At 38.9% G+C, this 23112-nt stretch overlaps 2 protein-coding genes across 8 annotated transcripts; one reads left to right on the top strand and one right to left on the bottom strand.

Annotated features, from left to right (window-relative positions):
- Positions 1 to 571: 571 nt before the first annotated feature.
- Positions 572 to 10455, top strand: ccnt2a (cyclin T2a). 3 transcript variants are annotated; one of them, XM_082174878.1, is made up of 10 exons: positions 573 to 769; positions 1366 to 1447; positions 2325 to 2453; positions 5537 to 5597; positions 5979 to 6041; positions 6265 to 6310; positions 8562 to 8725; positions 8819 to 8889; positions 8977 to 10057; positions 10153 to 10455. In XM_082174878.1, exons 1-10 carry the CDS (start codon positions 612 to 614, stop codon positions 10218 to 10220), a joined length of 1923 nt encoding a protein of 640 aa, XP_082031004.1. In that variant the 5' UTR covers positions 573 to 611; the 3' UTR covers positions 10221 to 10455. The 3 variants fall into 3 exon arrangements, 2 of the variants coding, with proteins under 2 accessions (XP_082031004.1, XP_082031003.1); XM_082174877.1 differs by having other exon boundaries at positions 8977 to 10455; XR_014207329.1 differs by lacking the exons at positions 8819 to 8889; positions 8977 to 10057; positions 10153 to 10455 and having other exon boundaries at positions 572 to 769; positions 6265 to 6680; positions 8562 to 8700.
- Positions 10456 to 11373: 918 nt separating this feature from the next.
- Positions 11374 to 22509, bottom strand: map3k19 (mitogen-activated protein kinase kinase kinase 19). Of its 5 annotated transcripts, none has more exons than XM_082174872.1 (13): positions 22364 to 22509; positions 21754 to 21935; positions 19753 to 20309; positions 19484 to 19596; positions 19092 to 19222; positions 18064 to 18118; positions 16947 to 17025; positions 16271 to 16479; positions 15126 to 15169; positions 13155 to 15038; positions 12781 to 12882; positions 11945 to 12645; positions 11374 to 11798 (listed from the first exon to the last, which is right to left on the bottom strand). In XM_082174872.1, the coding sequence occupies exons 2-13, from the start codon at positions 21922 to 21924 to the stop codon at positions 11708 to 11710; spliced, it is 4137 nt and encodes a 1378-aa protein (XP_082030998.1). In that variant the 5' UTR covers positions 21925 to 21935; positions 22364 to 22509; the 3' UTR covers positions 11374 to 11707. The 5 variants fall into 5 exon arrangements, with proteins under 5 accessions (XP_082030998.1, XP_082031000.1, XP_082030996.1 ...); XM_082174874.1 differs by having other exon boundaries at positions 11374 to 12645; positions 19753 to 19907; positions 20118 to 20309; XM_082174870.1 differs by having other exon boundaries at positions 11374 to 12645.
- Positions 22510 to 23112: the final 603 nt, after the last annotated feature.

The raw sequence follows: 23112 nt of genomic DNA, 5'->3' as shown, positions 1-23112 counted from the left end.
ACATGCAAAATAATTCATTCCGTGATAGTAATCTGTCAGACATGTTATATTCCAAAAATATTTATAACATAATGTTTGCTAAATTGGCAAATGGCCTGCCGTTGCAATAAAATGGAATCACAATCTTCTCAACCAACCAATCAAGTTTGGAGATATATATATATGCGTGGAGTTTGCTGACAGGACAAAATATTGTGATATTGTGAGTTGTGATATTCCAGCCAACAGTTGTAACAATTGCACTTACAGTTTACAGATTGTTAAAATTGTTTAAAAAATGTGACAAAGAGATTAAGAAAAACTGTAATACAAAATGCAAAAGGATGATACCATTTAAAAAGGGAGTCTGGTGTTTGCTTTGAATAAATCACTAAAAAGGCTTTTGATAAAACATTTCTGTCTTTCAAGGTATTTATTTAACCACCCAGTTTGTGTACACCTATGAGTCATGACATCATCATTCTTCATATATAAACTATATAACTATTAATGACGTTGCTGTGCCTAATAAACTACAGTTCCCAGCAGCAACGCTTTCTGAGACGTACGTCAAGGACGTGACGTATGTGAAAATACGTGACGCTCGCTCTCTGTTCGTTTGCTGGACGGTAATGGCGGCGTGCCGGGGATCATCGTCCAAATGGTTTTTCACCCGGGAGCAGCTCGAAACCACCCCGTCCCGTCGCTGCGGAGTGGAGCCAGACAGAGAGCTGTCCTATCGACAGCAAGCCGCGAATCTTATTCAGGACATGGGCCAGAGACTAAATGTGTATCCTTCATACGCGTTGTTCAACAGCAAGGCCCATTTGTGTCTCTCGCTGCGACTGTTTGTTTTACTTTCACACCTGTAATATCTGTCATTTCAGGTTATCGTGAATATATGTAATAGTTGTGACCTCGGCTGAAATTATTAGAGATTGTCAGTTTATCCTCGTTATGTTAGCAGCTCGCTCAAATGTCTTGCGCAGGTTGTTGCTAATTAATGTTAATGTTCTACAAATGACTGACGTACAAACATGTTGGCCAGTTTGCTATAACTACGTCTGTCTAATCGTAACATGATAATAAGCTAGTTGTAACTCGATTTGTGTTTATGTTCTAGTTGCTAATGCCCGCGGCAGCACGCGCATCTCACGCGTATGTCAATGGCACGCGAGCAGGCCGGTTACCGTAAATATTACAGCCGCTCTGCACTACTAACGTTAAACCTGTCAAAATATAAATTATGTGATTGTTTCGGTGTTTGTTAAAAATATATATGCTGGCTTTGCGACCACCTTGTATCGATACGAAACACGAATACGTAGTTGTAAGTAAATGGCTGAAGTTACATAATCCTACGTTTTCCTTAACTCTAAAAATCAGTTCTCAACTCACAATAAATACTGCCATTGTTTACATGCACAGATTTTATATGTACCACTCTTTCACCAAATTCCACAGAAATGTAAGTGTTTCCATCCACACTGCCTGCATCCATTGAATAGCCTTTTTAACCATTTGAATATTCATGAGCTTCTGTGTTTCATTTCATTTGGAGTGTAAGAATGTTTCCACAGTGCTGGCATTGCAACTGTTAATGCAGATTTTAAAATTAAAATGGAATAGAAACATATAATTATGTGTTAACTGCAGATGAAGTGTCACGATGAACATGTGAAAGACACTGGTAATATCTGATCTACCCAGCTGTGATGACATTTTTTTTATCGTTCTTGAAGGATTAGTACACCCTAAAATGAACATTTTGTCATCAGTCACTCACACTCATGTTGATCGTGTCGATCCAAATCCGTAAGTCTTTTATTCATCTTTAAAACACAAATAAAGATCATTAATAATTATAACCTGTTGAGATTTCTGTCCCTCCATTGAGTCCATTCATCTAAAACATGCGAGAACAAGTCTCATTGGTTCCCGCAGGTCAAGCAAACACGTTTGAGCTTCCGTTTACCGTATTTGATGTGCTTTATGTGCGTTGATCAGTGTTTTTATGAATAAAAGCCTATTAAATCGGTTCATATAAAGCATTTGTGTCTCTTCAGAAAACTAATCCGCTCGATTCATATGGACGTCTTTTACAATATCTTTATGAACTTTTGCATCTACATTTTGAGTGAATGGACTTTTAATGGTGAGACCGAAATCTCTCAGGTTTCATTAAAAGTGTCTTCATTTGGGTTTCGAAATTAAAAGTTTTATAGGCTTGGAATAAAATGAGGGTGAGTAATTGATGATATCATTTTCATTTTAGGGGGAAATAACCCTTTAAAGTAGACTTGTATCTTTCAACGTGACCATGTAATCTTTTCTTTCCTCTACAGACCATCTCCCCAACTACTTTATTTCTGGCTGCAAAAGTTGAAGAGCAACCACGGAAACTCGAACATGTCATTAAAGTAGCGCATGCGTGTTTAAACCCACAAGAGCCTCCACTGGATACAAAGAGTAATGTAAGTCGTGGGTATTATTATTGATTTTATTTCCTCCACCTTTTCATCATACTGAATAATTTCCGATTCACTTGCCTCCATAAGAGTGTTTAGATTCTGTCGCTACAGAATCAGGCGTCTCACTAGTCAACTTTAAACAACTCAACTTTGATCATGGGTTTCTCATCTGTCAAATGTTTTTTATTTGTATTAACTTTTTTATCAGATGTATGTCACATCCATTAATTAACATTAAGGGTTAGTTCAACAAAAGTAAAAATTCTGTCAACGTTTACTCACGCTACACCCTGAACCAAATTAATGTATGCTTTTATTTAGGGCTGTGCGATATAGCTAAAAAATGTATCACAATATAATGTTTCATATTGTTCGGTATTGATAATTATTGACATTTTTTATAACCTTTTTTTTTTTAAGGCGTAGAAAAGTTTGAGTTTAAACCACAGTTTTTTTTTGGGGGGGGGACAAAGGCAAACAACAAATTATATTAGTTTTAGCAGTTAAAAACAAAATAAAATGTAAACAAAAATATCATCTTTATGTCTTATATTAAGATAAAAAAGTAAGTGTTAAAGAAACTCTTGAACTTAAATAAAATGTTACAAAATGTGTGCAATGTAAAAGTGTAAACGTAGAACAATCAAGGCAAACTGAGGTAGATCAACATCTGTAAAAAGTAGGGGTGTAATGGTTCACAAAATTCTCGGTTCGATTTTATAGGACACAGTGGTGTCACGGTTCGGTATGTTTTCGATACAGCAAAAAGAAAGAAATGCCAGAAAAATGTCCTTGATTAAAAAAACAAAACAAAAATTTATTAAAAGAAAAAACAGTGTGAGTTTTCCTACATCTTGAAACTTTTAGTTTTACAAATGGGGGTAATCTTTGAAGGATAAACAAATAATGTTTCATCTCTAAAAATAACATTTAAATATTATAATATTTGAGTTTTGGAGTGCTGGAAAAAGATGTGACGTACTTGAAAGCATTTTACTATTCCTGCCAAACTCTCATGGTAACAGTTAGAGTTACTACATTAAAGGGATACTCCACCGTTTTTCATATTAAACTATGTTATTCCCTTAACTAAGACGAGTTGATACATACCTCTCTCATCTCAGTGCGTGCACTTAATCGCTCTGGCGCGCGGCGACACTCTGATAGCACTTAGCTTAGCCCAGTATATTCAATGGTATCTAACAGCAATGAATTTAGAAGTGACCAAACACATCAACGTTTTCCCTATTTAAAAACAGTTACACGAGTAGTTATACGACCAAGTATGTTGACACAAAATAAAACGTGGCGCTTTACTAAGCTAGCCTGGTAATACCAGACTCTGCTACTTCACTTTGCTTCGTATACAGAGTCTGGCATAACATAATAGAGAAGTGTTTTCTCTCTCGCGGGGGGGCGCTTGTCTGAAGTTTAAAATCATTGGTTACCCGTAAGCCAATCACATAACGTCTGGTTATGGCGTGTGTTATGCGCATGCTCAGCCGCATCTAACTTCCACTGTAAACGCATGTATGATGCAAAAACTAAACCATCGAGCGAAATACCGGAGTGAACATGGCTGTGAATGACTTTTGCAGATTATGTGAAGTAAATCTACGCATCCACGGTACAATCAGCGTCTACGTCACGGCTCTCAGCCCGCCCTCTGTTCGTTGATTGGCCCGGCTGTTTTCAGGCCGGTGGAAAACTGAAAGATAGGCTGCTATCTCAGACTGACTACAGGAGCGAAATGAAATTAGCGGAAGTAGGAAGTCTGACGTAGTCAGGCTATTACTAAGCGGGTTAAAAAGGATAACTATAATGTATGGCGGAATAGCACTTTTGGGAATACTTCGACTGGGCGCAGTAAAAAGTCACGCCTGATCCTCTTCCCACTATTGACAGAAGTTAGAGGAAGAGGATCAGGCGTGACTTTTTACTGCACCGAGTCGAAGTATTCCCCAAAGTTTTATTTTGTGTCAACATACTTGGTCGTATAACTACTCGTGTAACTGTTTTTAAATAGGGAAAACGTTGATGTGTTTGGTCACTTCTAAATTCATTGCTGTTAGATACCATTGAATATTCTGGGCTAAGCTAACTGCTATCAAAGTGTCGCCGCGCGCCAGAGCGATTAAGTGCACGCACTGAGACGAGAGAGGTATGTATCAACTCGTCTTAGTTAAGAGAATAACATAGTTTAATATGAAAAAACGGTGGAGTATCCCTTTAAATCCACGGTGAATGTTGCTGATCTTTGGACTCAAAGCCTGTAACTAGTTCATTCATGGCACAATGTTTCTCCTGGTTTCCATGCCAGCTCTGTTTGATCTAGAGATAATAGAGAATAGAGATCTACAGTTAATAACGGAGAAATTTGAATGCTTGTGGTGGTCGCGCGACTATGGGCGATGCGCGCACATTTTAATGAAAATATCGAGCGCTGTATCGTTACCGACAATGGTGTACCGTCGATAAATACTGATACCGTTTTATCGCCCAGCCCTACTTTTATTCACATATGAGTTTGGTAAGCACATATAAATAGACCACATCAAATATGGTCAAGAGAAGCGCAAACGTGTTTGCTTGATGCATGAGAATTAATGAGGTTTGGTCTTGCCTGTCATGCAAGCACTTTTGAGCTTTCTTTTGACCATATTTACAAGCTTGGAGCGACATAGGGTAAATTATGACACTATTTAAATTTTTGGGTGAACTATACCTTTAACTACTCTAACTAGCCATTTAAGGAGGACAAATGCATCTGATATTTCTCTACGTTCCCGTTCATGTGAAACTCACAGACTCCCTTTGATTCTCCAGCAATGATGTAAATGAGGCTTACAACTGAAAATGGACTAGTGAGACACTGACATTAGACATCCAGTGTGTCAGTGCCAGGACATAAATCTCCCTTGAATGAGGAAAATATCTTGAGGGTCTTAATTTATAAAAAGTGTTAAATTGTGCGGCAAAAAATTAGTGTTGCCTGTAATTGGGAGTGCAGAGAATTCTGTTTATTGGATGAAGATACAGAAAGACACATTACAAGCCTCATGTAATGATTGTCTATTGAACTTCAGGCATACCTCCAGCAAGCTCAAGAGCTGGTGATACTTGAAACCATAGTGCTGCAGACTTTAGGTAAGTCTATGGAAGGAGGTTCCTTTGAACTGAATATTAGAGTGAACTAGAGGCTTGCTGACAGTGGTTCACCTTTGAAAAATAGTTTGAATTTTAAAAAAAGCATTTCCACTCAGTTTTTGACTGAAAAGTTGTATCATCATGGCTAAATTTAAAGACAGAATGATGATCTTAAGCTTTGTTGCAATGAAATCAAATTGATTTTCAGTTAATCTTGTATCTTCTGATTCTGATTATTTTGCAACAGGACACATGGGTATCAATGATTCTGCATTGTTTTAAAGGCTTTGTTCTAAATAATGCATGATTCTTTCATGATCCACAGGTGTTGAAAATTGTGTGATTCAGTTAGGAATTAAATTCATGTGCTTTATATTGCAGGCTTTGAAATAACAATTGAACATCCACACACTGATGTTGTGAAATGTTCCCAGCTAGTCCGAGGTATAGACTTTACTTCATATGCTCTCTGCAATCACCATTAGAAATAAAACAGTGCTGACTTAATCTATTAATCTGAACTATTGGCTTTTGAACTATGGTTAAGCATGCAGTTCATGGAGAGGTAAACCTCACTGATTTGAGTGTAATTAGGTCTCATTTTTACTTGCATATAGAGTTTTGCTCACTCTTTTGCCTTTCTCTTTCTCTCTGTTTACTTTCACAGCAAGCAAGGATCTGGCACAGACTTCCTATTTCATGGCTACCAACAGGTTGTTATCCAGAACCTCATTTGTTGCACTGTGACTGCACACTATAGCTTCCTTTACTGCAGGTTACCCTACCAGTGTCCAACACCCTCCTTGCACCGGTGGCTACTGGGACGCCCCCCCTCTCAAACATGCCCTCAGATCGGGGTGGGGAGGGGGTCCGGCGGCACCGGCCCCGGTTGCAGTGCGGTGTATTGTACGAGGGATCATTGTTGGCACAGAGGGGTTGAATGCACAATGTGAAGTGTAGTGGTGCTCTTGAACCTCACGTTTGCTCGGTTACAGAAGTGCATTTGTCTAAAAAAGACACTTTGGTAGCCTGAATAGCAGCTAAAGATTACACAGATGTAAACATTACATAGAAGTTCTCACGGTAAGTACCCAGACCCCTTTGTTTTTTTCTTATGATTTTGTTATTCTCAAAGTGATAATTAAACCATGTTTTGGTCTTTCGTATTCAAACTATTTAGAAGTATTTTTTATTTTATTTTTTGTCATTCAATGCCTGAATTGATTTGTGAGATAGACATCTGTTGTGCTTCCATTGTGATGTATCTGTTTTAATGCAAGCAAACCCATTAAGGACCTGTTTGAATTTGTAAATTGAAATAATTGTTTCAGTGGCTATGTATTTGTATACACCCTATAATCTGTAAAAAAAAAAAAAAAAAAAGGTCTATATTAGGTGTGTAACACAAGGTCCTTAAAGGGTGTAGTCTTCCTTGTAATTTAATCAAATTTGATTTTGTGTGTGTGTTTCCCCTCATTGTTTATTTATTGTCTTCATTAAGTTAGTTAGTTGTCATTAGTATTTTCCCATTTTTTGCAAAGGGATACTGCAGCACTATATGCGATGTCTGAACATGGGACTAGAGCAGCATATGCTTAACACGCGGTTTGCATATAAAAGGGACGTTCTCAAACAAGAGCATGTTACCAAAGGACGAGGACTTTAACTGAATTGATAAATCAGCCCCAGTTTCATATGGCCAATGACAGTTGATGGATGATCCGATCATTTTTATTCCCTTGTGTGTTTTTCCTTCAATTTTTTATTCTGTTAAGATAAAAGTAGAGGCTGTATTGTTTTTATCACAGATAGCTAATGCATTTTATGAATGTTGCAGTCATAATTTGTTTGTCTTTGTTGCATTAGGATTTAAAAGCTCCTCTCACCCCATGTCCAAACATTGATTCTGTTCTGTAGCACAAGGTTACCATCCAGCTTTGACTGAGGCTTCAGTTTATTGTTATTCATTTTCAAAAGACAGTAAAACACTTCTTTAAAAAAAAAAAAAAAAAGATTGTTAGCATGTTGGTTGAGATGTACGATTCTTCATGGCTTTTTTAGGGACTATTGATGCAGTTTTTCTTCTGGCATCAGTATAGCAGAAAAAGTGAATAGGCAAATTCACAGAGATTAAAGAATAAGCACTTAATGAGGCCAAACAGCTTTATGCCTTTCATTACACGGGTTTACATTTCTTATGGTAAATATGGATGGTAACCATATGCTTGTTTGCTTCACTGTTCCCTACAATTCTGTTGACTGCAGGCCTTTTCACCTGTTATTGAATGTACTGTTTTATGTCAGTAGTATCAATTTACCCTTGATTATGAGTAACAAACCTATTATTTTTTTGCTAGCACAGTTTTAATTCCTCAGTAGAATTTATTTTATGAAATCTTTTTTAGACTTTTTACTGCTATTCTAAACTTCAAATGTAGGTATGCTACAATCGTTCAACTGCTGATCAGAATTGGCTGACTGCAGTCTGACAGTAGGCCTTGTAGACCATTTCCTCATAAGCCTTTCTGTGTATTCTTGTATGGATATGTTGAGTAAGCCTACTTGTTTTTGTTTTTTCAACTTACAATCAGTATTGGATGTAAAACAAATCTTGATCAGAGCATCCCTACTCATGTTGTCTTTTGCCATTCAGATTTGTACCTTTTTGTAGGGCACAAAATATGAACAGTAGATTTGGAGAAAAAATGCTTTTATTTTAATGTCTAAATTGTAAAATGTGACTAAATTGCATGCTGCTGTATCAAGTAGTTTCCGAACTGTGCAAGCAAATTTTGGAAGTATGTTGCTCAGAATTGGGGAACATCTTAGTGCCTATAATGCTTTCTTAACCTTAATAATACTTTCTAGATGTTCAACATTGCATTCCATCTCTTCAGCAATTGATCATTTTGTGCTCTTTCTTTGTTGTCTTTTTTCTTCCTCCATGACGTGCTGCTCTTGCAGTCTGCACCTCACCACCTTCTGCTTGCAGTACAAGCCCACAGTCATCGCCTGTGTTTGCATTCACCTGGCTTGCAAGTGGTCCAACTGGGAGATCCCCGTTTCCACTGATGGAAAGCACTGGTGGGAGTATGTGGACAACTTAGTTACACTTGAACTTCTTGATGGTAAATGGACATTCCCCTAAATTTCCACACAAGGCTCATTTTGTCCTATTTGTAAGTCACCCATCATTTATAGTCATTTGAATTTTGTTGTAGAACTGACCCACGAGTTTCTGCAGATACTGGAGAAGACACCTAGCAGGTTAAAGAGGATTCGTAACTGGAGGGTGAGCAGCTAGACTAAATCATCCATTTGGTGTCTTTACATTGTTAAATGTGGTTAAATTACACACAGTTGCTATATTTATTTCTAGGCTACACAAGCGGCTAAGAAGCCCAAATCAGATGGTCAGGGCTCAGATAGCAGCTCTTTAGCGGGACCCTCGTTAACACAGGATCTGTCCTTGATGGATGCCCTTCCTGGGGTCTCTACAAATACAGCATTCTCCAAAGCCTCCACGTCTTTCCCAGTGACCCTGCCAGGCAACTCAAGCAGCAGTCTTTCTCTTGATTCTATTGCCAGCATGCAGGGAACCTCTTATACTTACACCGCCCCCAGTGACTGGCCTCAGGACCAAGTACGCTCAGACCTGTATTCTGTCAAACAACTTCCTCCACACACATCTATGCACCCACATCGGCCTGACAAAAGTACAGAGATCAACCCTGCCAAACATGAACACAAGGCCAGTGGTGGTGCCAAGCACCAGGCAACAACCTATCCTCCACCTGCAGCACCCACACAGAAAATGTCTCTGGACAAGTACAGGGAGAAACACGCTGCTGAACTGGCGGTGCAGAAACGCAGGCAAGAGCAGCAGAGTGTGGATACTGAGGTCTATGTTGCTCCAACACAGACAGATTACCGCAAACATTTACCCCAACTGTCTCACGGGCAGCAGGGAGCAGGAGTCACCACTGCCTCGCCCCTGAAGATGAAACTGCCTGTCCCTGGGCAGGACAAGCTCCTGGACAAACGCGAGAAAGGCAGCTCTTTAAAACTGCGTCTTCCTGTCCCCTCCCAAACCGAGAAAGGCGGATCAAGTAAGGAGGAGCTAAAAATGAAAATAAAGGTGTCCTCTGAGCGGCACAGCTCCTCAGATGAGGGTGCTGCAAAGAGCAAACATTCCAGCCCGCTTGTGAGCAAGGAGAAACACAGAGACCACTCAGCCCATCGTCACCATCACAAACATGGCCACTCGCACACACACACACATAGCGGCAATGGCAGGAGCGTCCTCGAGGCACCCGCAGCTAGTTCGGCCCTTAGGAGCCCATTAGGTCCTGTTGGCGATGGTGCGAGCTCAGCTTCCAGTTCCTCACGCAAGAGGGTGAACCCCGACGCCAGCCACAATCACCACTCCAAAAAGAACAAAAGCTCCAAAGGCGGTGCAGGTAGTTCCTCTCATTGTTCATCTGTTCAGCTGTGTGTGTCATCTCACAACTCTGTTCTTAACCTTCCCTTCCCCCCTCCCCCTGTCACATACCAGGTGGGCTACGGACATCTCAACACCCTAGTGAAACTGGACAGGAAACCAGTGGAGAGCCATGGCCCTGAGGGCGTCGGCCTAGCTAATGGCCAACACACAGAATACAAAGATACTTTTGACATGCTTGATTCGCTGTTTAGTGCCCATGGAATGGACTCTTGAACTGATTGGAAAAGAGGATAAAATATAAAAGAAAAATCAAGCATAGATTTCTTTAAGAAGAAGAGAAAAAACAGGAATGTGAAGAGTAAGAGAAAGAAAATAAAAATGCTTCCCGATCTTCTGGCAGTTCGGTTAAGTCTAGCCATCTCTGTGTAACTGCTGCTTTTTTCTCAGTATTCCCTCATGAACAGTCAGTATGAATGCTTAAGCCAGTATGTGAAATTCAGGGCCATTATAGTTTTAAAAAAAATCTTTACGTGATAAAAATAAGTAATGAAAGTTTTGCCACAGTGAAAATTTATAAGACTGAAAGCAGCCTCTAAAATGACTTGACGCTCCTCTTATTTTTTTAGTTAGAAGGAATGCAGAATCAAGATTTAAGTTCCATAGTTCCTTGAATGTTTTTTTTTGTTTCCTTCCCCTCATCTGATACCCTCTATATGAGCTGCATGTTTAAAATGAAAGGGACGAGTTGTTTACAGAATGTGGAGAGAAATTTACATACATTCTTGTATGTTAAAAGCTGTACCATAACTTCTCAGGTTTGGAGCTGCTTGTAAAATGTATATATATATATAAATATATGGGGGGGATTTTGTGACTCAGTGTTAGAATCTATCATTGGCATTTCTAGCACAGCCTTCCACTGATGTTTGAACTGGTGTTCCATGTTCCAGAAGAGGGTGAACTAGCAGGCAATCTACACCCTGCCAATTACCTGGCATGTTGTCAGAGGCCATGCAATTTGTACCTTTTTTGACCTTCAAGATGACCTTAAGCTGGATGCCAAAGGTTGTGCCTCAAAAAGTGTAGTTCTATGAAGTTTACATAACCTTCGCTGTGAAGTGCATTTTTATATATTTCTTGGCTTGAAATAGTAGCCTATTTGTGCAACTCTGTAAGTCAATAACAAATAACAAGAAACAGGTGGGTAAAAAGAGATTGATTTCATTATCACAGTGCTGACCCAAAGAGATCTGGGCTTTCACAGGCCCTCAACATTATTTCTGAATACAGATGAATGGTTTTGATCTTTTGATTTAGTTTTTTTTCGGTGTGAGGCTATTGGTAAACGAGGCCAGCATTGTACAAACCATCATTTTACTTTTGATCACTGAATTGCAGTTGGATAAGGCAAGTGCAAATCCTGGCACCCCTCCTCCCTTCCCAATTTTATTTAGATTTAATAAATTACATGGTTTCCACTACCTTAACCTCAGTCTTTGATCATTTGTGTTAAAAGCTTATTGCCACTTTAGTCAAATAACTATTTACAGTTATTTAATGTGTTTTAGTAAATTATATTTTCTCCATGTCAAATGTTGGGTCACATGGTCAATTTGCTTTGTATCATTGTTTTAAAAAGTTACTTTTTGATTTGGTGAATAAGTTTTCAGTTCACTGGTCTATTGCAGGTTTGGCTGTGATGAGAGATGAATGGATGTCTTAACAGTTCCTCTGCTGACGGTCTTTGCCTTGGATCTCTGCAAACAGAAACAATTTCCCACTGTTACAAAGCACACAAGAAATGTGTGGAAAACATAGGTTGAATATATACAGTGGATTTAAAAACTTAACAAAAAGAACCAGAGCAAATATTTCTAACTTTTTGAGTAAAAGAGCAATGTACCTGGTTAGGCAAGCCTGGACAAAGTGCTTTGCATGTGTAGAGTAGTCATCAGACAGAGAAGGCATTAAGCCCTTTCTAGCTCCAATGTAAAAAAGGGCTGCCATCTTGTTCATGTGTGCAAGGGGTGGTTTTCCTGTGGCCATTTCGAACACAGTGCAGCCAATGCTCCAGATGTCTGATTTCCGTCCATGACCTGTCTCACTTATCACCTCTGGTGCCATCCAGTATGGAGTACCATGCACAGACTTCAAAAGGTCACTCTTACTTCCATTTGAAGTCTGAAGACAGCTAAGACGACGAGCACAACCAAAGTCGATTAACTTGATCACTCCGGTGGGCATAAGCATGATGTTGTTCCCCTTCAAATCCCTATGGATGACCCTGTTGGCATGAAGATAGGCAACACCTTCCAGAATCTGTTGAGTGTATAGAACAAATACCTTCTCTGGCAATGGTCCAAACCGGCTCAGGATATTTGAGATGGAGCCACCTGGAACATACTCCATGAATATGCTTACAGTATTCTCACAGAGAGCTGTTCCCAAGAAACCAATTATGTTAGTGTGATGAAGGTTCTTAAGAAGCTCCACTTCTCTCTCCAGGCGATCATACTCTTTTTCTGCCATCTCTGAAGTTGAAGCATCCAGTGCCACTTGTTTTACTGCAATCAGCTGACCTTGACTGGTTAGCCCACAATACACCTATAAATTAAGATATAGAACAAAATGAGAAACATAAAACCTTTATATCAGATTGTGCTTGGAGAACATTTTGAAAATATTTTTATTTTAAATCTAAAAATGGTGCTTTGGAATGTTTATCATTTAAACACCTACTGTCCCATAAGCTCCTTTACCCAGAACCTCTCCTTTTGCCCATGTAATAGCTTCATGTGAGCAAGATCCAAGAGTGTTGTGTAGTTCACCTGAGGAAACACCCTGATGGATGAAAGAAACTCAAGTTGATGAGCCATAGAATATTGACTTTTGGAATGGGGTAGTCATCCCTGCTTTTGGAGAGCTACCATCCTGTAGAGTTCAACCCCAATAAAATGCACCCATACCAGCAAATCAAGGTGTTCAGGGTTTCTGGAAATTGCAGGCAGGTGTATTGAAGTGAGTTAGAGCTGAAGTCAGCAGGAAAGTAGCTCTCCAGGAGCATTGCTGGCTACCCTGACACTATGTACAAGTGAAATATGTGAGAATGTTACCTCATTTAGAAATGTCTTAAATTTTGAAGGCAAGTTATGTTTAAACTCTGTGCCATCTCCATTTTCAGTCTTGAGTGTTTCAACATCTCTTTTCTCAAGTGAGATCAACTCCTCTACCAAAGACCGCAGCAGGTCATCAATGAGAGGTCCATCACTGGCCTCATCTAAAAACCTCTGGTGCACAGGTGATACCGTTCCGTCACTTGTCCATGTATTGATCAGTGGCTGCGTGGGCAGTCTGTTCACACATGATATTTCAGGTTCACTTTTAACACCTGCATCCATTAGAGTCTGTTCTTGATGTAGTATGTCCTTAATGAGATTTGTTTTGGGCACAGTGTTGGAAAGTACTTCTTCAATCACTGACAGTATGGAGGTGCATTGTCTTTCTACGCCTGAAATTTCCCTCCCGTCACCAGTAATGATGGGCATTTCAGATTTCTTCTGGACAGTTCCACAAGTAGAAGTTATAATGACATGGCATTTATTCTCTGGAGGAGGAGGGTGTTTCTTCATCCCTTTGGTAACATTATCCCTCCGCTTGAGATGCCTGCACTTAGCTCGAGTGGATCTCTCAGATTGTGCTTGTTTCCTTCGATTAACCTCCACTGTTTTTTGGCCCCTCGGTTTTCCATTTATCTGTCTTTTAACTTGAAGCGCTGTATGAACCTGTCTTGCTTTCTCCGCAGAACAGTCTACTCTGAGATTTTCATAAATTGGAGTTGCAAACATTTCATAGATTGCTGGACCTTCATCTCCCTGACTGATCTTCAGAAACATGTCATTGTAAGTGACATAATCGACAGCAGATCTTGCCCGCTGTGCTACTCCTGATGCAGGCTTTTTGGATGCTCTTGCACTTCTTGGATCTCTGTGAATTTGCTTTTGACTGTTATTGTTTACTTTCTTGTCATCACTTGACCTAATGTGCTGAAAAGGTTCAGAGATCCTTCTTGTTGTTGGGCCTTCATCTGCTGTTTTTTTGCGAGCTATTGTAGGTGCTCTTGGCAAATATTTGTTAGTAGTCTCTCCTGCAGTTACTAGGCTTGTGGGTTTACTTTCTCTAAGTTGCAGCTTTGATTGAATTGGTGAATGTATCCTGTTCCTTGTACTTTTAACAGTACTTTGATTTCTGTGTGCCAGAACATTGAATGACTGGTTTGTCTGAATATATGATTTGCCTTTCCTGTCATTTCTTTTAGTTGTCTTAGCTGGTTTGTTCTTTTCATCTGTAGTTTCTTCTACTTCAGTAATATCCACAGTGGTAAAGTGCTTCTCATCTGCGATAAAACAGGATTCTTTAACTAAAGGTTGTATTTCCCTGACTATGCTTTTGTGTCCTTCAGAAACAGAGCAGCAGTCCAAAGTTGGACACTTTCTGTGAATATCCTTTGAGTTTTCAATTGTTTTAGAAGACTTGGAAGCTCTCGTATTAGCCTCGAGCTCCCTAACAGTCAATGATTTGATAGCTGTATAGCCTTTATTGTTGTCTGAAATTATATTGTTTTTATCTTTTGTGGTATTGCTAATTACAGAACTGACTAAATCCTGAAAATCCAAATAGGTCCCTAATTCCAAATTCAGTGACTTCTCTAATCCCACATGTGTCTTGTTCGCATCTTGAGGCACAGTCTCATCCTCCTCTTGGCTACTACTGCTGCAGGAGTTGCTCTCTTCACTGCCCGATCTGGTGCCTCTGGATCTTCGGGAAGACTGGCTGGAGATCCTTTCCAATCTTCGTCCAGATTGTGATGAGATGGGCAAGATGCTGCTTTGTTTTAAGATCAGTGGGTGCTCGAGACTTGAACGTACATAACCATCTTTGTATCTATTGTCCAGAGGAGTGAGATGTTTGGGTGTCCTTGAACATAGAGTAGGTGGCGTCTGGTAATCACATCACATGACATTCTATTAAAGTCAATATTTCTTAACTTTTATTATTTTTATTTATTTTTATAAGATTTCCCTCACCTTTTGCCTGGTATTGTCATCCCCTGTGTCAACAGCTCTAAGCCCTGTAGTTAATTAAGAAGTTTTATTATATGCTTTACCTTCATGTGACAACCTTCTCAACAGTATTTTTCATTCATGGCAATAAAATTTGCACACAGACACAACTTAAAAGTATAGTTACCTTCAGCCCCATTAACTAAGCAAGTACATGTCCTCATTTTTGGTCACACACCAACCACAAGGTAGGCAACATACATTTTGTTTGAAAAATACTTCTTGAACATCCTGTTCATTTCAACAAATGAAAACCAAAATCAAATCCACAGAAGCTTGTGAACCGTTCTGAAGTGGCTGCGTGCAAGTTAATTCACAAGCCGAGTTGACAGTCACACTCGCAAATGTAATGTTAATTATTAAACCAAACAAAATACAAAACTTTCAAAAACACTATCCGGCGTCTTCCCGTCACTTCCTCAATCTGCTTCCTTTAGTGTTTTTAAAGGCAGAAAAAAGCATATTACATTGTACAGTTTTCTCCCGGAGCAATGACATGAGTACCACTGGCAATTCTCGATTCAGCGTGGATGACCTACAATGGCGACATTTTTCACAATCACGACAGAAAATCTAAATACTGCCCTAAACTCACTAGCAGAAAGGCAACGCTATATAAACAGATCAGACCCAGAATTCAAAACGGCATGACGGCAGCTTCACATTCTTTATACCAATCGCCTTGATGACAGACAAGTCTTTCAATTCAGTAGAAAAATTGCTCCTCTTCATAACATAAGGATCACGTCCAACATATGTTGTGACTTTCTGTTTATATCTTTCTTAACCAGCACAGTACGGACTTTCATCCATCTTATCCATTCTGCTTTTCACTTACTGCCCTCCATCTGAATTTCGCTCGTCATCAGAATCACATGACTGCAAACAAGCTATTAGCCTTGACTCATGGACCAACTTAAATTTTCAGCTGATGCATGTAAGTACAGTTTTAATGTTTTTCTGTACTTGTTTTTTCCAATGTAATCTGTCAAACTGCATTCCAGGAAGTGAATTTATGCATTATGTATATGGCTTTCTGTATTTATCTGCTTCTGTAATTTTTTAATACAAGATTATTTTTTTTGCAATCAACAACTGTCTATACTTACTGTTATGAATGTTAGCCCGTGCTTTCAGCAGCACACTTGCATCAAGAAGAGGGTTCATCAGCATTGGTGCAGATTTGCTGAGCTGAGTGCCATGAGCAGCAGGGAGAACGGGTATTGAGGAGGAAGTCAAACTGAGTGAAGGGTGCAAGGGCCTTATTTTGCCCCAGTCTTTCCTACTGTTCCATAGGCTGGGTAAGGATGAAGTCCGACTGAGTGAAAAATGTACATTAGTTTGTTCATATTTTTCAAAGCATTTAAAAATTAGCTATATCCTCTTTAGAAATGTGCTGAATGATTCTGAAAAGTAAGGGCAGAGCTCTCTCTCTCTCTCTCTCTCTCTCTCTCTCTCTCTCTCTCTCTCTCTCTCTCTCTCTCTGTGTGGATAATGGCACACCCTGGAACCATAGTCTTATGTTGACGACGGCTTGATCCTGTAACCGTACTCCTCTGTACGGTCTTTGTGTAGAAATGACAGGGAGCCACTGAACAGACATGGGGTTTCATGCAGGCAGATTGTTTGTGAGGGTAGTTTGTTTGTGCAGTTTATGTATACACAGCTGCTGGTGTTGGTGTTTAAGTCTGATTTGTTGATTTATGATTGGCTCTCTTGTTTATCTGAATGCTAATTTAGTTTGCGGAAGTGATGAATGAATGTGTATGCAGTCAGATGGCTAACCTGCTTCGTTTCCCCTCATCTTTGTCTTGTCTGATGTCCATCTTTGGCTCCATACAGACCTCAAAGCAAATCCTGTTATCTGCAGAGACATCCAAATACACTCTGGGTGAAAAGGGTAATGTGAAACATTCCCTATGGTTATACTGCAGAGCTAGTAAAAAAACTCACAAAAAAGTAGATCCACTATCCAAAGGCAACAATAAAACCAATACAAATTCATTCAAATTAAATCCACCAACATTTTAAGATCTACATATCATCATACATGAATATTATTAAATGAAATGTTTGTCAAAATTTCCCTAGAAGCATTAATCCTTTTACCATATACACATAGACATCACTTTTCATGTAGTTATCAGAAAACTATTATACACATACATACATATATATATATATATATATATATATATATATATATATATATATATATATATATATATATATATATATATATATATATAATAAGAATAGTTTGGAATAATGGCTATAGAAAATGTAGCTTTGACATCACAGGAACAAATTACATTTTAAATATATTAAATTGAAAACAGCTGTTTTAAATTGTAATACGTTTTCCTAATATTACGGTGTATACTGTATTTTGGATCAAATAAATGCAACCTTGTGAGCACTTCTGTCAAAAACATTTAAAACATTTTACTGACCCCAAACTTTGTGTGTGTGTGTTTGTATACAAAAAATTACCTTTCATAAAGTCTTTCCTCTCTAAAGTAGCCCAAGTCTCACTGAAACCAAATGCTTTACAGTTCCTCTGAGTCTTACATAATCCTTATCTGCGAGTGTCAGAGGTTCTCTGCTGATGACTCTGTGTAGTCTGAGTCATTTGAAACAGAGGAGCCCAAAAAGCAGAGTCAGACACACCCCTCCCATTGTCATGGATTCTCTGAGGGATGGGCTGAGAGTCTGAGGCTGCAGAGTGTGTGCGTGTGTGTTTCAGGGTGGTGGATGCTGCCAAAGGGGGGTGTTCAAAAGCCCGGTGAACACAGAGAATCACTGTCCTTCTGGATGATTCAGCAGGTGTACAGTACCTCAGACATTCTGTCTTCTAGGATGAGCATAATTAATGTTTCTTAAGTCTATTCTAGCAACTCACCTTGGTGGATGTCTGCATTGTTCTTTTGTGCAATGATAATCTCAGCTGATTCTTTCTGCAAAAAAATTTAAGTCGGCATTAAACAAAAGTTGCAATAGTCTTTTCTTCCCTATTCTGATGTATATCTGAGTGAAACAGCTTCTTTAACAAGAAAAAAATTTATGGGACTGGACTCAGTTTTGTCTATCGGGAATTGATTGGATCGTTGTATCATTTGCTACTGTGATCTTATGTGAGTGACAGGTTGTCCCGCCCTCAAGCCGAAAAACATCATCAGGGAAGAGAAGAGATATCGTTACAAAAGGGGAAGTTGTTTTTAAAGCAGAAGGCTCTGTTAATTATTTTGAATATATTGCATGTTCAAATATTCATACAACAAAATATTCTGGAGGCCATGAAAGTTTTGTGAAAATGATCAAAAATGCTGGTGGTGACTGGCAACTTAAAAAAAAATGCTGGCAGGAAAAGAGTTAGTTTGGGCACATGAATAATAAAAAAAAAAAGTGCATGGATAAATTATTTATAATAAATACAGCAATATTTTATCAAATTAGAATAGTCCATTTTGATTTCATGGAGACTTTAAAGTTCAGTTAAGGAAAGGTTTTCAATGACACAGCTGGTATGCAGCAAGCAACAAAACTGCATAAAAGCTGTGAGGTTGACTGTCCGATACAATAACCTCTCACAGAATCACACATGACTAATGCACCTGTTGACTACTGACCATCTGGAGGTGGTCCGTTCAATCAACTAACAAACACCATCATTAGCCAGCTGTGATGCCTGTGACCAAGGCTCAGCCGAATGGAACGCCATGAAGGGCTTAATTAAAACATTTCAGAGCAAATAAACTACATTTAATTGGTTTTGCCTTTACAGTCCCACTGAGACATATTTATTATTTTATGAAGTTTATGCTGTAATTACATCTGTCCGCTTTTATTCATACAGTTCACATGGATTCCTGTGGGAGACACTGCCAGTATTCACTGCATTAATGAGTAAGTCGTGTTAAAGCACCTGACCTTCATCTTTTCTGAAACTGGTGTGCAACAGCCACGTGTAGGAGGGCAGCTGGAGTGTACAGCAGGACTCGTTGACCAATAAGACACGTCCAGACACGTGAATATTGTATCTCCAAAATACAATACAAACACTAAAATGAGTAAACGCATTGAGAACATAAACAGGTTTCTAAATAATTGCACTACAAATAAATAAAAATAACACTGTATAAGCAAAATGCTCATGAATAAAACAGTGATTTGAGAACATTAGTTATAGTTGGTATTGCTGGGACCCTTATATTCACATGCTTGAAAGAACTTCAGTAAAACATTGATAGGACTATTATGCACCATGTAGATCTCTTCCACAATTTATGAAAAGAAAAGTGTTAAAGCATGCAGCGTTTTACCTGTTTGCATTGAAGACTCCATTATTCTAAAGAGATCTTCCTTCTTGGTGCTCTTGATCTGAGAGACGTACCACAGAGCAGTGTGACCTCTCCCATCAAGGATCCTTGTGTCACTGGAAATCAGAACATGTGGATCATTGGCGATTTTTCATGAGAGAGGCCTACGAAATCAAATACCTTACCTTTGTATTTGATTTTTATATACAGATCCAAGAAGTAAAATTAACTGTAAAATTATAAAACTATAAAATTGAAATTGGATTCCTTACACCTGAAGAGACACAAGTTCTTTCACCACTTCCACGGGTTGATGGTCCCACGGCATCTCCAGTCCTTCAAACAGATCCACATCCCTTACAGCCAGCATCAGTGGGGTCAGACCATCTCTGTTCTGTTTATTTAAGTCCATCAAGTCTGTCCGGGCCTCCAACACATAAACAATATAAGACTCGTTTGTTGTAATTCCTTCCAGCCATTGCTTGAGGTGAGTGTAAATATATCTCATGACAGATGGCCAATACTGATCCATCAGAGATCTCCCTGTGGAGTCTGGCCTGCTTTGTCTGAACCTAGGGTTGATATCACATTTCAAACAGTCAAATGGCAAGTGTAAGTTAAAGTCTGAGCTGCTCACCATCAGGTCCTGTAGACAGTAGAGGTCTCCCCACCAGGCTGCTAGTGAGAGCTGCCTCTGGTGCGGTATATCTCTTATCATAGCCATCAACAGCTCCCCCTGGAGTGCTGGTTGACTAACATGAAGAGCTGTCTGGTTGCTATGGTTACACAGTGTAGCATCAGCTCCTCTTTCCAGAAGGAAATGCATCACCTGTGTTCAAAATGTATGTATATAGTTTTGAGCAATGCACATATGATGGTGGTGATATTAAGACCAACATCACGATTGCAAGTGTGATATTAGAACAATTAAATAAACAATAAGTTAATATTGAGTAAACTACATTTTTGACACAGCATTAGCGGTTACTTTAATGTTTTTGTTCCACTAGTGAAAATCATTCAAAACGAAGCAAGATCAAAATTATATGTTGCCATTGCGCTGTGAATGACCAGTAATTTTGAACTAATTGGTTGAGTAAATGATTCAATGACACACTCATAAACACTTGGCTATTCGAAATTGCCCCCATTGCACCATTACCTACATTACTCCACTAATATAGCCCACTAAATGAGTGAATGAAAACGAGTGATTGAAAATGTAAAACTTTTTATTCGTTTTGGCCGTTCATTTACACGACAACAGCTTTTTGGAAGCCAAACGATTGAAAACGATACCAATATCGTCTGTGTAAACTACAAAAACACGAGTTTGTGAAAAAAGTGACGTCATACACATGCTTATTACGTGTTCAGTAGCTGTGTAGTGTTTTTTTACAAAGTGACATCACCAACTACTGCCCTGGCATGCATAATACAGATTTTTTTGTGATTTTCACGGATCCACGTGAATGGGGATCGCTCTGAAAATGGCGCCTGTACGGGAAAACCGCAAATAATTTTTTTTCAATTTTTAGTACATTGTTGTCGTGTAAACGTACCATGAGTGCAGTGAAAGTGCTCTTCTGGCAAGATGTGGGAATTCATTCACCTTGACTCAACGCAGCGGTCGGCAACCTAATGGCACGCAGAGGGATAATTACTGAAAATTTAACTAAATGAAATAGGCCTACATAGCTATTTAGCTATTGTCTCATTCCAGTGATTATCCCTTATAGGTTGCTGACCCCTGGTTGTACACTCGTTATTGAGGTACATTACGAGAGCGCACTCGATAACTTCCAATTGTTTTGAACACTGCTACATGGCTGTCCCCTCAAATAAATAAAGGTATAGAGTAGAGGGTGAAATCATACAGTCTTTTTTCATTCCTGAATGAACGTTTAGAATGAATTGATTGAGTGAATTATTCACTCAATCAATGAATATTTGGTGTGACGATGTAACCTGCAGAAAGAGTCATTGCAAAATCCTCATAACCAATGCACAGACACAAACAAACGGAACGATACAAACAATTCAGTGCCCCCATGATGCTGGACTGTATTAGTATCTTTAAAACTAATTGTGTAATCTTTAATACCGCTATTAAATAAAGAAAACAGGAAGTAGTAGAAAAGCAACTAAGTGAAATATAATGTCCATTTTATTACAATCAATGCAATACACCCCATTACACTACAATAGATTTACTACACAGAAGTCAGCTATAGTTTCTGCCAAGTTTTCATCATATCACACTAATGTCTCACCCTAGTAAGACCCCTCCTGCAGGCACTGATAAGGGGAGTGCAGCCTTGAGAATCATGAGGCAGGTCAATTTCTTCCCAGGAGTAGATCCCCTGCTCCAGCCCCAGAGCCACAGCCTCAAGCTCTTCCTTCAACAGCTGCTCCACAAAGCTGCTGCTTTCATGTTTATTCATGCTCTAGTGTTCTGGCAGATGCACAAACACAGAAATTAGCTGCAGTTCTGGTGCACTCGCTGTAATGAATACCTTCCTCAGTATTCACAACATGTAAAAGTGCTGCAGTTAAAATGATGCAGTTCGGTCTTAATAGTGCAATACAATACTATTTTAAGTATTTTTGAACCTGATACATTACAAATAGTTTTTTTTTTCTTGCTTACTTATTAACACCCCATAATTTACTAATAAACATAAATGAATGATCATGTGTTTATGCATAAGAAAAAGAGAAGCTCTTGTGAGCCTAAAAGAACAATTTATAATGCATAAAGTTATGCATCATAGAACTTCCCAAGACAAATTATTTTATGTTAAAGTAGTACTTATTAAATAAGAGACCATAATTTTTTTTTTATTATTGTTGCTTACGTACATTAAAACCAGCAAGACTCACCAGTGTCACTCATCCGTGCCTCTCTGGATTGAAATGTTTGAGTTAAATGAAGTTAAATTAGTTCCAATGTTTACGTCCTTGTGTTTTAAGGGTCAGTCCTTTGTCTTCATTGCGTCTTTGCCTGAAGCAGATTTGAGTTTACAGCCTGTTACCAAGGAGACTCTGCCAAGGAGAGCTTTGGCATGAAAACAATGAACTCACCGTGAGACCTTTGTTTTGGTTTCTAAGGGGAAGTGTGCATTTTGTATTTGTATTTCATAATACTTAAAGACATATTGCATTATTCCAATATTTTACACCTGTTCCAAAAAAACGTAGGCTATTTCCCAGTCAGCATATAAACTGTCTATTGTAGCCTCTTTGCCTGTGTGTTAAGCAGAAGCTGTCCTGGGAATCATTCTGTGGAGATACAGTTGCATTGATTGACCTTCACTGAGACCAACAACCTTTATAGGCAGAATTACACCGCTCTTTAATCCTACTGCATTAAAGGATCATATACTGTGATCTACTTAACTGATCATGATCTAACTGAATCGTTGCTATACCTTTTACAGTAGCCTACTTACTGGAACACCATCACATTTTAGATTTAGTGGGAACATTTTTAGGTTTAAAATTAAGTATCAGACATCATACAAGACTTGAACAGCCACAGAGAACCCAACGACCTCTAGTGGTCACTGCGGATGATTTCTCAATTTCATACACTATTATTGAATGCACTATTTTTTATTACTCCAGCAGGA

Source organism: Leuciscus leuciscus (assembly GCF_965113295.1).
Source record: "Leuciscus leuciscus genome assembly, chromosome: 7".
In the NCBI taxonomy this organism is placed as follows: domain Eukaryota; kingdom Metazoa; phylum Chordata; class Actinopteri; order Cypriniformes; family Leuciscidae; genus Leuciscus; species Leuciscus leuciscus.
The sequence above is the reverse complement of the archived record's forward strand: the minus strand, read 5'-3'. Positions and strand labels throughout refer to the sequence as shown.

Excerpts from the sequence above, each read along its gene's own strand:
- map3k19 (XM_082174870.1), bottom strand. The coding sequence starts at position 21,924 with ATGAATAAACATGAAAGCAGCAGCTTTGTGGAGCAGCTGTTGAAGGAA. Across the intron at positions 17,026-18,063 it reads CAATGCAGACATCCACCAAG|ATAACAGGATTTGCTTTGAG; the intron begins GTGAGTTGCTAG and ends ATGTCTCTGCAG. Across the intron at positions 15,039-15,125 it reads ATGACAATACCAGGCAAAAG|ACGCCACCTACTCTATGTTC; the intron begins GTGAGGGAAATC and ends TGTGATTACCAG.
- ccnt2a (XM_082174877.1), top strand. The coding sequence starts at position 612 with ATGGCGGCGTGCCGGGGATCATCGTCCAAATGGTTTTTCACCCGGGAG. Across the intron at positions 6,311-8,561 it reads TATTTCATGGCTACCAACAG|TCTGCACCTCACCACCTTCT; the intron begins GTTGTTATCCAG and ends CTGCTCTTGCAG. Across the intron at positions 8,726-8,818 it reads TACACTTGAACTTCTTGATG|AACTGACCCACGAGTTTCTG; the intron begins GTAAATGGACAT and ends ATTTTGTTGTAG.